The 13,305-nt window shown below is 34.9% G+C and overlaps 1 protein-coding gene across 1 annotated transcript; it reads right to left on the reverse strand.

Moving 5' to 3' along the window:
- Window positions 1–532: 532 nt before the first annotated feature.
- On the reverse strand, window positions 533–1,513 carry LOC122729205 (olfactory receptor 2A1/2A42-like). The gene has a single exon (XM_043967932.1). The coding sequence runs from the start codon at window positions 1,511–1,513 to the stop codon at window positions 533–535; it is 981 nt and encodes a 326-aa protein (XP_043823867.1).
- Window positions 1,514–13,305: the final 11,792 nt, after the last annotated feature.

Below are 13,305 nucleotides of genomic sequence, written 5' to 3' on the forward strand. Positions count from 1 at the left end.
TGATTATGGATAAGAATGTGAATATGGAAAATTGAATATATAGTAAGCCTTGACATAATTGTTGATTAATCTTACTGAATTATGTTTTTTCTTTATTATTCTTTATAACACATGAAGGGTCATGGAATGGGGAAAAGAGGGATATGTTCAGAAATAATTTTAATATAAAATCAAATCATATCACTATAGATTCTAATAAAAAGTAATTAATGCATTTTATTTGCAGTTTCCCAGACATCCAGGGTCAGAGAGGATACAACACAGAAAACAGGGTTTCAGTGGAAACATTGGAAATATGGAGGTATATCAAAGAAAAAAGAGAAATGTAGGAGCAAAAATAAAGAGGTTCAGCCGCATAGAAGTGCCCCAGAAGGAATTTTAGGTAGAAAAGGGGAACATGAGAATATTGGATGAAAAAAATAAAGGTGACTTAATCTCATGAAATTTACTGCCCAACTTGTTATAAATTTGAAAGGCTCCATTTCTATCCCTTCCTCCATAAAAAGAAACAAAGAAAGTTCCATTCAATCCCTTAACCCAGTGTCTCCTTCCTAAGCACTCTCCTTAGGGCACCCTTTACCTCTGCATTTCTCAGGCTATAGATCAAAGGATTTAGGGTAGGATTAAAGAAGCTGTAAAACAAGAAAAGAATTTTCTGTTGCTCCCCAGAGTTCCTGGAGTTAGGGCTAATGTAAGTGATGATGGCACTACCAAAGAAAAGCCCTACCACACAGAGGTGGGAGGAGCAGGTGGAGAAGGCTTTCTTTCGACCTTCCCCTGACTGGATTGTCAGGATAGCACCAAGGATACGTGTGTAGGAGATTAAGACCAAGCAGAGGGGACCAACTAAAATAAGCACACAGGCAATAATTATGACAATTTTGTTGAGCCATATGTCCCCACAGGCAAGTTTCAGTACAGACAGAAGTTCACAGAAGAAATGGTTGATTTCCCGAGGCCCACAAAAGGGCAGCCTAATGAGGAGAAGCACATGGACCAATGCTAGGAGGGATCCAAATGCCCAGGATGTGATAGTCAATGCAATACACACTCTCCAGTTCATAATGACAGTATATCTGAGGGGATGGCAGATTGCCACATATCGGTCATAGCTCATCATTACCAGCAGAAGACATTCAGTGTGGGCAAACACCAAAAAGAAATAGGTCTGCATTATGCAACCTGCAAAGGAGATGGGCTTGGCTGGATCTAAGAGATTTGTCAGAATCTGGGGGACTGTGTTTGAGGCATAAGAGATGTCAACTATGGCCAGCTGTGACAGGAAGAAGTACATGGGAGTGTGGAGTCGGGAATCATGGCAGATCAGTCCCAAGATAACTCCATTACCCAGCAGAGTAAAGATGTAGAGTAGGAAGAAGAGCCCAAAGAGAATTTGGTGCATCTTAGGGCTAACAAGAAACCCCAGCAGAATGAAATCTGTCACTGTAGTCTGGTTGTTCTCCATGACACTATGTAGAAAACAAAGACATTGGAAGAAGATATTAAAACACATAGTTTAATTCACTTCTACCCAACCCCATGAAACAACTATCTGCTGTTCGTTGTTAATGGTTCTTTTGTGATGTTGCAAAAGAGGACAGAGGGAAGAAGACTGAAACCAGTAAGAAACACTTCTAATTATTCTATAACTGTTCTTCCATAAATAAATTTATACACAATTTTGATCTGCTGTATAATTATTGCCCTTCCCAAAGATAAACTTTAAAAATGGTCTGGTAATACAGGAAACTTGATATGTTTGCAGCAACACAAGGATATGGGAATACTATGTAAACTGTTGGAGTGTAAGAAGAGGTTATGTTTCCTATGAGGAGAAAATAGAGTGTTGTGCTATTTTAGGAAAGGATGTTATGGTTTTCATCAAATCTTCATTGAGGTGGTATCAGGGTCTTTAGAACAATTGGTCTGGGTCAGAGGCAGAAAGAAGTGAGGAAGCATGATTATTGGTACCCACTAAATAAATCTGATTAGATCTGCTTCTAACTCTCAGTCAAAAAATAAAAACAAATTTACTCTTCATCCTGTCCCTTTGAGCCCAATATTAATTTGGAATGGATAATTGTTACTTTACATTATGAATAGGTCAATATTCTTAAAAATCTAGATCACTTTGATGACAAAGACGCACATATTTTTTTTTTCTATTTTAATGCAAAAAATTTATCTAAGCACATTTCCTGACCATTTTTTTTCTCCCACTGGACAATTTCACATTATTTCATAAGCTGTTGAATGTGAGAGAAGCTAAATATGTGCAAATTGTCAGATGTTGTTGATATAGAACACAGTAGGAGTAAAAACCAATTACTCTTACCTAGTCAGTGAACACTGAAAGAAAGTCAACGTCAAACATTTCCTCACTAGGAAGAATAAGACAATGGAAATAAAATCAAGGATTACCTGATTTCTATTCCTTCTTTTTGGAAGAAAGCACGAACATCTAGAACTGCACCAAACTCTAGGTTGTAACCTATATGAAATTAGGAAGATTAATTTATACAAGAGCAATGTATTTTCCTTTAGTGACAGTAAAAGTTAGTATGTCTGGGTGGAAAGTATTATTCTTAATCTGCCTGGGATATAGTAACTTTTTGTATTCCATCACATCTGACATCTTTGCCAACATTTTTAGACAAACTTTTGTTGGTCAACAGCTTTGGTAGGGCAGTAATAGCTAAAACAATAATATTTATACAGAAAACTTTACGATTATTATTGCTTCATATATGTGATCTCATTTGATCTTAACAGGACTTCTGGAAGGTAGGTGATACTATAAATCATATTTTGCAGAAGCAGAAATTGATATTGAAAGTAGTAATGTATCCTTTCTTTTTGGTGAGGCAATAGGGGTTAAGTGACTTGCCCAGGGTCACACAGCTAGTAAGTGTCACATGTCTGAGGTCAGATTTGAACTCAGGTCCTCCTGACTCCAGGGCTGGTGCTCTATCCACTGCACCACCTAGCTGCCCCCAAAGTAGCAATGTATCTTAAACAGGATAACATAGCTAATGAGTTTCTCCATCAGTATTAAAACACAGGGCATCCTGACTCAAAGCCCAATATTCTGTCAACTATACTGTCTAGCTGCTAGTTTCTCCCTCATTACTGAATAAAGAAAGTTTAACTAGGATTCATTAGAATTTGATGATTTCCATGCTTTTAGTAAAACTTTAATGCATGTAGAAAATAGGATGAAGAACTCACTCCTAGAATTTGAATGAGGGGTCAATGTCAAAATGGATTCATTTAAAAACTCAACATTTCAATTAAGTATCTAGATAATTGTTTTCCTTCAATACATCTGCATGTCATGAAGGTGACCCTGGATTCAAAAAGGCTGTGTGTCAGCCAATCAGAAGACAATTATGACTGGTGCTATCAGGTAGGAAAGGCTCTGAGCACAGGCTTGGTAGTAGACTCTATACTTTTCATTTATATACCATCACAGATGAGTATGGAGAAGTTTGTTACTATATAGACTGAAAGATGATGTAATTTTGGGCTGGAGAATTCTTAAAAACCTTAAACTGAGAGTGGTTGTCATGTATATTATAACAATGCTAATGATATAAAATATTCTTGAAATATTTAAGTTTTATAACACTGGCTTTCACTTTATGTTATGTATTCTGACATTGACTACAAATTATTGTGAACTAGAATAGCCTTCCAATAAATATTACAAAATACATTTTCCAGAAAAAATGGCATAATTCAATAACTCTTGGATAGCTTGGGTGTAGGCTTGCTTAAAGCACTTTAGAGGTTCAAAAATAAGCTTTTAATAACTTTTATAATTACTTAGTATCTTATAGTTATATCAATATCTCTATCTACCTATATGGTAGTCAATATTAAATTCATTATGAAAATAAATAAAAAAGTTTTAAAATCACTGTAATAACTGAGTGAAATAATATTGTTTAATGAGTGTAACAATTCTGGCCATTCAGTCTTCAATAGAAATGACAAAATCCCCCACTATCGCCATGCTATAATTCACAAGTAGGTATTTTCCCAATTAAAAAAAAAAAAACACCCTGGAAACTCATCATGTCCCATGACGTCATTACCATTACAATGCCCAAGAAATATATATTAAACATGGAAATCTTAGAAGAGGCAGAAAATTTTCAAAATTGCTTCCATACCCACTTTTAATATACCTATGAGAATAGAAACTATAATTTATTAATATTGAAAGAGGGACTTTCCCATGTAGTGGTTGAAGAAAAAACAGCATCAATGTGATTGGACAGTGGCAAGTGACAAGACTGTTGAGAGCTAAGAAAGCAAAGTGCAGGGACTAGAAGGAGTCATAAGGTCTCTTCACATTTTCTTTTGTATCAGAGCTCCACAAGACCAAAGGAGTTATATAACTATATCCATCTAACTGCTTCTTGAATGCAATGATTTTAGTTTCATGTATAATGTTCTTAATAGTAGCTATATATACAAAATGTTCATGAAGATATTTTTCACTCCCCTTAAGTCTATCACCTTTTACCATCAACACCATCACTTGGCCTAAAAACATACTTTACTATGTGAGGGATGGAAAAATTAAAGTCAACTAAAATAAGTAAACCAAGTGTCAATTTGCTGATATATTCTGGATCTTGGACCCTCAGTAGAAAATTCAGTGAGATAGAAGGTTCCATTCCTCAAATAATAAACTTGGTCTAGAACCCATGAAATCTCTATGTACTTCTTCATGCCTCCCCAATATCCTAAATTCCTTCATTCTAACAGAAAAAAATGAGGACAAATTCTCCCTGATCATTTTTAATTTACATTCTTAGTTGTGATCCTTCTCCAAATTTCTGCTACATTAATTTTTGATAGATATAGATGGGTACACACACACATACACACACACACACACATATATATATACACACACACACATTTCTACACATACTAAATATAAATAGTTGAATGCATAAGACAGAAAAAACTAACAACTCACCATTTTTCAAGAACTCAAATAGAATGTAAGCTCCTTGAGAGGAAGGATTGCTAAATATTTTGTTTGCATATCCCTTGTAATTAGCAGAGTTTTTGGAACCTAGTAGGTACTTAACAAATACTTATTAGGATATAATATATGTATATAGTATAATAATTATATATACTAATTATTATAAACACTAATATTAGTGTATATATGCATACATATATACTAATTTATATATATAAATTTATTTATATATATACTAATTTATACATATAAATGTGTATATATATATATATATATATATAATGAAAAAGTATTTGTTAAGTACCTACTAGGTTCCTACTAGGTTGAAGTACCCCACACTTATAGTTTTGATCTATATCTATATCTATATCTATATCTATATCTATATCTATATCTATATCTATATCTATATCTATATCTATATCTATATCTATATCTATATCTATATCTATATCTATCTGTATCTATCATCTATCTATCTATCTATCTATCTTATCTATCAACTCTCAACAATAGGACTTTTTCTTATGCCAAACTCTTGCTCAATATTTCACAAAGAAATCATGGATTCTTTATTTTTCCATGGTCTTTTACAAGCAAATCTTACACCATCTCTCAAAATGATAGTTTGTTGAATTTTCAAAATACCTTTCTCACCTGTTAAAATAAAATCCAATCAAGTAACAGACATACCAGAGATTCTTTGCCCACACTTTACATATGTAAATTTTATAATAAATTTTACTTGAGCCATCCTCTTACCTAAAAATCCGCCCTTTTCAATACATAAAGAAGTGTGAGATGAAAAGACATGCTCTTTATAGAACTAGATGCTATAAATAGTTTGCTCATAACTCATGGCCAAATGCTAGAAGGCTACTTAGGTATGCTCATGTGGAGGCTATACAGGAAACTGAAGCAAGTTCTAAGGAGGTGGTCTTTGAGACAAGATTAAAGCTTTTGCTATCTCTAGGATCCTCAGGATAAGATTCAGGTCCGCTCTTTGGGGCTTCTTGTTCAGCTTGAGGAAAGATGCCTTTGTCTTCTAGCAGCAAAGATTTTCCTCTTAGATTATCTCTGATTTATTACTCCTTAGGATTCAGGGCAGGTGGTGGATCACAGACCTTCCCAAACACCAGCCTCCTCCCCCACAGAGAAGCAAAGAACAAATTCTGTGTGAGTAACATTTACGACTATTTGTCTTTCATGAGACCCTGGTGACTGAAATTCCAGGAGATGAAGAATCATGTTACAAATTTATAATCTGAAAATTTTTGGTCTAGTTAGGTATCGCTGAACCCCTATATTGGTTTTTTTTTTTAACTTCATACCACCATCCCCTTAGAATTCAGTTGTAAGTTGTTGTTTTATCAGTAGCAATAGCAACAGTCCTACATGATTTAGGTGATTTTGCAACCAGGATGGGGAATCCAAAGTACTATACATCCCACTGGGACTTATTAGATTCTATCACTTGATTTTCAATTGGGACACAAATAGTAGATTTCCCATTAGAGATATATCAGTTCTGCAGTTTGGATATACTCTGAGCCCTGACCCTCAAGGGAGAAATGGAACTTACTAAAGGCTGGGTTCTTCTACAACAGTGACTGCTTCTGTCTCCTCCCATCTAGAATCATAGCAAATAGGCTCTAAAATATTTTCTAGTGTACAACTCTTTTTAAAATTAAATTAATGTTTTTGTTACATTCTAAGTTCTAAATTGTCTCCCTTCTTCCCCCATTACCTCTCACTAGAGGCCATCCTCTCTCTCTCTCTCTCTCTCTCTCTCTCTCTCTCTCTCTCTCTCTCTCTCTCTCTCTCCCCCTCCCTCCCTCCCTCCCTCCTTCAATCCCTCCCTCACTCTCTCCTTTATATACACATGCTTGTTCAAATATAAATGTATATACACATATACATGGTAAACCATACTATACATACTTCTATTTATCAGTTTTTTTTCCCTGGAAGTATATATCAATTTCCTTCATAGGCACTTTGTAGTTGATTTGAATTTGTATAATACTCAGAATAGCATAGTCATAATTTATATGCAATTTATTGATCTGATCTTCCTATATTTTATTAACTTAAGCATTTACATATATTTTTCCTCCGATTACTGCTTTTGCTGCATCCCATGTTTTATATAGTTTCTCATAATTTTCTTTTAAAAATTATTTATGATTTCTGACTTTTTCCTTAACCTACTCATTTTAAGATTATGTTATTTAATCTCCAATTAATTTTAATCTGTATTTCAACAGTCTATTTTGAGATATAAATTTATAGCATTATGATCTGAAAAAGATGCATTTAATATTTCTGCTTTTCTGAATTCAATTATAAAGTTTTTATGCATTAATATATGGTCATTTTTTGTAAAGGTATCATTTAACACTGAGAAAAAAGATATTTTCTTTTATTCCCATTCAATTTTGTCTAAATATATATCATATCTAATTTATCAAAGATTCTATTCATCTCCTTGACTACTTTTTCATTTATTTTTGGTTAGGTTTTTCTACTTCTGAGAGAGGAAGTTTGAAATACCCCACACTTATAGTTTTGCTATCTATTTCTACCTGTAATTCATTTAGCTTTTATTTTAATAATTTGGATGCTATAGTATTTGGTGCATATAGGTTTAGTATTTGTATAATTTCATTATCTAAGCTACTTTTGAACATGAAGTGGTTTACTTGTTTATCTCTTTTAGTTATATATCTTTTAGCTTTAACTTTGTCTAACATCACTATTGCTTCCCATTTTATTTTTTTATTAATCACATAAAGCATAATAAGTTCTACTCCAGCCTTTTATTTTTACTCTATGAACATCTCTCATTTTAACATTTGTTTCTTGTAAATGACATATTGGCAGATTGTGGTTTTTAATCCATTTTGCTATCCATTTTCATTTTATGAGTGAATTAATTCCATTCATATTCAAACATAATTACTAGTACTGTATTTCCCTTCATCCTATTTTTCTTCACTGTTTATCCTTCTCTCCTTTTCTTTTTACCCTATCCCTTCTTATAGGTTTAATTTACTTCTGACCATTTCTGCCCCAATCAGCACCCCTTATAATAATCCTTCCCCTATCCTCTCACCTTGCCTTCCTATACCTTAATTTCTCCACAGCACTAAGAATTCCTCATATTCTCCCTTTACCCTCCTGTTTCGTGCTTTACATATCCTTCTAAGAGTCCCTCTTTTATCCTATCTCTTCACCCTCCTATGTCTTTGTAAATTACAAAGCTTTTATACATTTCTAGATAAATGCTATTTCCTCTTTAACCCAGTTCTGATGAGAATAAAGTTCTAGCGCTACCAGCTCTCCACTCCCTCCTTCCCTTCACTGTAACCATTTTTTCCATTCATGCCTCATTTAGATGAGATAATTTCTTCATTTTACCTCTCTGTACCCAATTTTATTTTTTAGTATCATCTCATCATATTCATCTCAATCTCAAGCCCTCTATCTATATATGCTCTTTCAAACCACTATTTATGAGAGTTATAAAATTTTCCCACATAAGAAGTAAAAAGTTTGACCTTATTAAATCCATAATTCATTTAATGTGATACAAGCAAGTTCACTGAAGGTTTTACCATGGCATTATGTTGTCTGCCTGCACTTTTCTATTATTTTGTATATCTGCAATGTGTTGCTGCATACATTACCAATAGTTAACATTAATTTTTGAAAGAGTTCCTAATAAAATGGATAATAGGAAGAATACTTCAGCTGGAAACAGTGTCAATACAAAAAAGGAGAGTTTTATAATTAAAATAGAACAAAATTTAATGTAATTGAATAGCATAAATCATAGTAACTCTAAAACAGGATGAGATATAATAATGCTTGGATTTATGTTGTGGAATATTGTTTTGAAAAGAAAAGAAAAAGAAAAAGTTGCATAAAGCTTTTGTTATTTTCAAAAAACAACAAGGAATGGAAACATTACAGTGATAGAAAAATGTAATAACTTTTAGCAGTCTGCATTACAGATTTCAATAAAAAGGCATTCTTCTAAGCAGAGCATAAGAAGGATAGATCTCTGGGACCAGAGTCAGGAAGACTGGAGTTTGAATCCAGTCTCAGACATCAATTAGATGTTTGACTCTGGTCTCTTAATCACTATTTGCCTCAGTTTTTTCATCTGTAAAATGGGGGTAATAATAGCACCTATATTCCATTGTTGTTTTGAGGAACAAATGATATGATAATTGCAAAGTATTTAGTATAATCCCTGATAGATAGTAAGCACTTCATAAATGTTAACTATTATTTATTATTATTATGTACACAAAAGCTTCAAGTTTGTGTAGGCAGTGAAGGAAAATGGAAATTATGTGTCTTGTTGAAAACACTTTTTTTTATGGTTATACATTACAATCATGTAAAACATGTATACACATTAATCAGAACAAATGGGGAAAAATTTAGAAAGAATAAACAAAAACAACAATTTAAAAGCAACAACAAAAGTGAAAATAGTATGCTTCGGTCTGCATTTATACTCCATAGTTCTTTCTCTGAATGTGGAGAGCATTTTCCACCCTAATTCTTTTGGCATTGTCTTGGATCATTGTATTGCTGAGAAGAGTTAAGTCTATCAAAGTTCATCATCACAAATTGTTCATACAGTGTATAATGTTCTCTTGGTTCTGCTTATTTTACTCAGCATCAGTTCATGTAAGTCTTTCCAGGTTTTTCTCAAATCTATATGCTTATCATTTCTTACAGCACAAAAACAATTCCATTACATTCATATATTATAACTTGTTTAGCCATTCCCCAATTGATAGATATCCCCCCAGTTTCCAATTCTTTGCTACCACAAAAAAGAGCAGCTATAAATATTTTTGTACATGTGGGTCCTTTTCATTTTTTATGATCTCTTTGGGGTATAGACCTAGTAGTGGTATTGCTGGGTCAAAGAGTATGTACAGTTTTAGAAGCTGTGGGAAAATTGGAACACTAATTCATTGTTGGTGGAGCTGTGAACTGATCCAACCATTCTGGAGAGTAATTTGGAATTATGCCCAAAGAGCGATAAAGCTGTGCATACCCCTTGACCCAGCAATACCACTCTTAGGTCTTTTTCCCCAAGAAATCATGGAAAGGGGAAAGGGACCCACATGTACAAACACATTTATAGCTGCTCTTTACGTGGTGGCAAAGAATTGGAAGTTGAGGGGATGCCCATCAATTGGGGAATGGCTGGACAAGTTGTGGTATATGAATACAATGGAATACTATTGTGCTGTAAGAAATGATGAGCAGGAGGAGTTCAGAGAAACCTGGAGGGTCTTGCGTGAGCTGATGATGAGTGAGATGAGCAGAACCAGAAGAATATTGTACACAGTATCATCAACATTGAGTGTTGACCTACTGTGATGGACTATATTCTTCTCACCAATGCAATGGCACAGAAGAGTTCCAGGGAACTCGTGATAGAAGAGGATCTCTAAATCCAAGAAAAAAAAAAAAAGAACTGTGGAGTATAGATGCTGAATGAACGATACTATTTCTTTTGTTTTTGGTGCTGTTTTTTTTTTCTATTTTGAGGTTTTTCATCATTGCTCTGATTTTTTCTCTTATAACAGGACTAATGCAGAAATAGGATTAATGTTATTATGTGTATTTATATATGCGTATATCTATATATCTATAGATATCTATATGTATATAGATATATAGATATAACCTATATCAGATTACCTGCTGTCTAGGGGAGGGGGGAGGGAGGGGAGGGAGGGAGGGAGAAAAATCTGAAATTGTAAAACTTGTATAAACAAAAGTTGAGAACTATCTTTACATGTAACGGAAAAAATAAAATACCTTATATGTAAAAAAAAAAAAAAGACTTTGGGGAATGGTTCCAAATTGATCTCCAGAATGGTTGGATAAGTTTCCAGCTCCACCAACAGTACCTTAGTGTTCCAATTTTCCCACATCTTCACCAACATTTACCATTTTCCTTTTCTGACATATTTGCCAATTGGATAGGTGTGAGGTGGTACCTCAGGGTAGGTGTTTTTTTGTTTTGTTGTTGTTGTTGGGCAATGAGGGTTAAGTGACTTGCCCAGGGTCACACAGCTAGTTAGTGTCAAGTGTCTGAGGCTGGATTTTAACTCAGGACCTCCTAAATCCAGGGCCGGTGCTTTATACACTGTGCCACCTAGCTGCCCTCAGGGTAGTTTTAATTTGCATTTCTCTAATCAGTAGTGTTTGAGAACATTTTTTTTTTTCATTTGGCTGTAGATCTGTGACCTGAACAACTTACTATAGGACTAAGTTACCTAATAGAGAGTTGGTGCCACTCCTCATTGATGGAGGGTGTTTCTTCTTTGGTAATCCCCTATACCAATAAAATCATAGGCCTTGGCCAAATATAAAGAAGTGACTGAAAGTAATAGATTGACTTTTGGTCGATGATAATGTTAGAGATAGTATAATGGGAGCACGGACATATGATCAGATAGAAGAAACACAAGCCTAAAGATCAACACTTATCTGAAACTTCACAAAGTGCTTCTTCAGTGATTACTCAATGGGCAGTACTGCCTGTACCATCTTCATTTATTTGGTTCTTAAATTTTGTGCTAGAAAGTTATTCAGGAATGGGCCATTGAGTTGGGGTTAGGGTTAGGGATAGTGGAGTAAGGTCTGAATCACAGTGTTCCAGTGATAAATAGTACAGCAGAGGTAGTACAGTACTGGAGAGGAATTAATTATGTTAGATCCAGCTAATGGAGATTAAACAACACCAGCTAGAGTTTTGGATCCAGATTTAGAGCCTGACTTTAGGAACAATGTAAGGGTTTAGGGACACTGATATTGACTCTTGGTAAAAAAGGGGACTCATAAGCCAAAGGATAACTTTTTGACTTTAGTCTTATTGAATTGTTTCTTTCACACTGCCCTGTAATCTATACCCTTGTATTATCTCAGTCCAACCACTGATTGTCCTTAAAGTCATTCAAAATCAATCTCAATCTCTCTCTCTCTCTCTCTCTCTCTCTCTCTCTCTCTCTCTCTCTCTCTCTCTCTCTCTCTCTCTCTCTCTCCTCCCTTCCTATTCTCTCTCCTAACTTCTAACTTTGTATCTAGCTCTTTGTCTGATTTCTACTTTTCACCTAGCACCCCATATCCATTCTCAACTTTAGTGAAAGAGCAATTGAGATGATGTGATGAATCAGGAAAAATTTGGGATATTTAGCAAATCAAACATTTTTTTCATGATCTCAAGTATGTTTCATAGCTAGGGTGGTCCTGCATGTTCACTGAACATACTGGAATGGTATTTTTATGAGGTAATATGACAGTACGGAAAAATCCTCCAATTTTCTGGGTTTAGGCTTTTTTATGAAAGGCTATGTCTCTTCTAGGTACTCCCTCTCTTCTTTTCTAGCACCCTAATTCCCTTTGCTAGAATTTACCATGTCTACTAACTTATATTCTAACAGATTCTTAGGTTGCCTCATTCAATGGTGCCTCTCCACATTTGGCAACAGAAGTGAGAAACCCATCACATGTCCCTGCTAGAGACCCTTCCCATCCTTATAAAATATACTCACGTACATCAGAATTCAGGGATGCTTATACCAAACTATGAGTTCTCAGATCTTGGTAAAACCTGAGCACAGGGTTAAGATATGTCCCCCCCCTTTTTTTTTTGCCGGGCAATGTGGGTTAAGTGATTTACCCAAAGTCACAAAGCTAGTAAATGTCAAGTGTCTGAGACCGGATTTGAACTCAGGTCCTCCTGAATCTAGGGCTGGTGCTTTATACACTGTGCCACCTAGCTGCCCCCTGGCCTCTCTTTTAATTACTGATTGCCTTCCTTGTCCTGTCATAGCCTAAAGATGGTCTTTTCCATAACTTGTGCTCTTTGACACTATTGAATTATGGAGATATCCTGCCTCTCCAGAGGTTTAGATGTATCCACATTTCACTACTGACTCTTTTCTTAATTATTCCTTGTCCCTTCCTCACACGTATCTCAAGTTAGAAACTTTCTTTTCATGAAGCAAAATTGTTAAATAAAGGCCTATTGCTTTCAGCATCTACTTGATCTGTATTCCCCCTGTGGCAATCTCAAAGACTCCCCAAACAGTTGCAATCAAATGGGACTGACCCATCCTAGATAGGTTCATCAGATTCTCAGTTCTTAAGCCTGCCCTTCCTAAGTCCCCAGGTTTTTATAGGTTAGCACAGGATGACATCTGCTGGCAAACTCTAACTCTCTTACCTGATTCCCAATTTAATAACCCCTACTAAGTATG

This window comes from Dromiciops gliroides, chromosome 5, assembly GCF_019393635.1.
Source record: "Dromiciops gliroides isolate mDroGli1 chromosome 5, mDroGli1.pri, whole genome shotgun sequence".
Classification (NCBI taxonomy): Eukaryota; Metazoa; Chordata; class Mammalia; order Microbiotheria; family Microbiotheriidae; genus Dromiciops; species Dromiciops gliroides.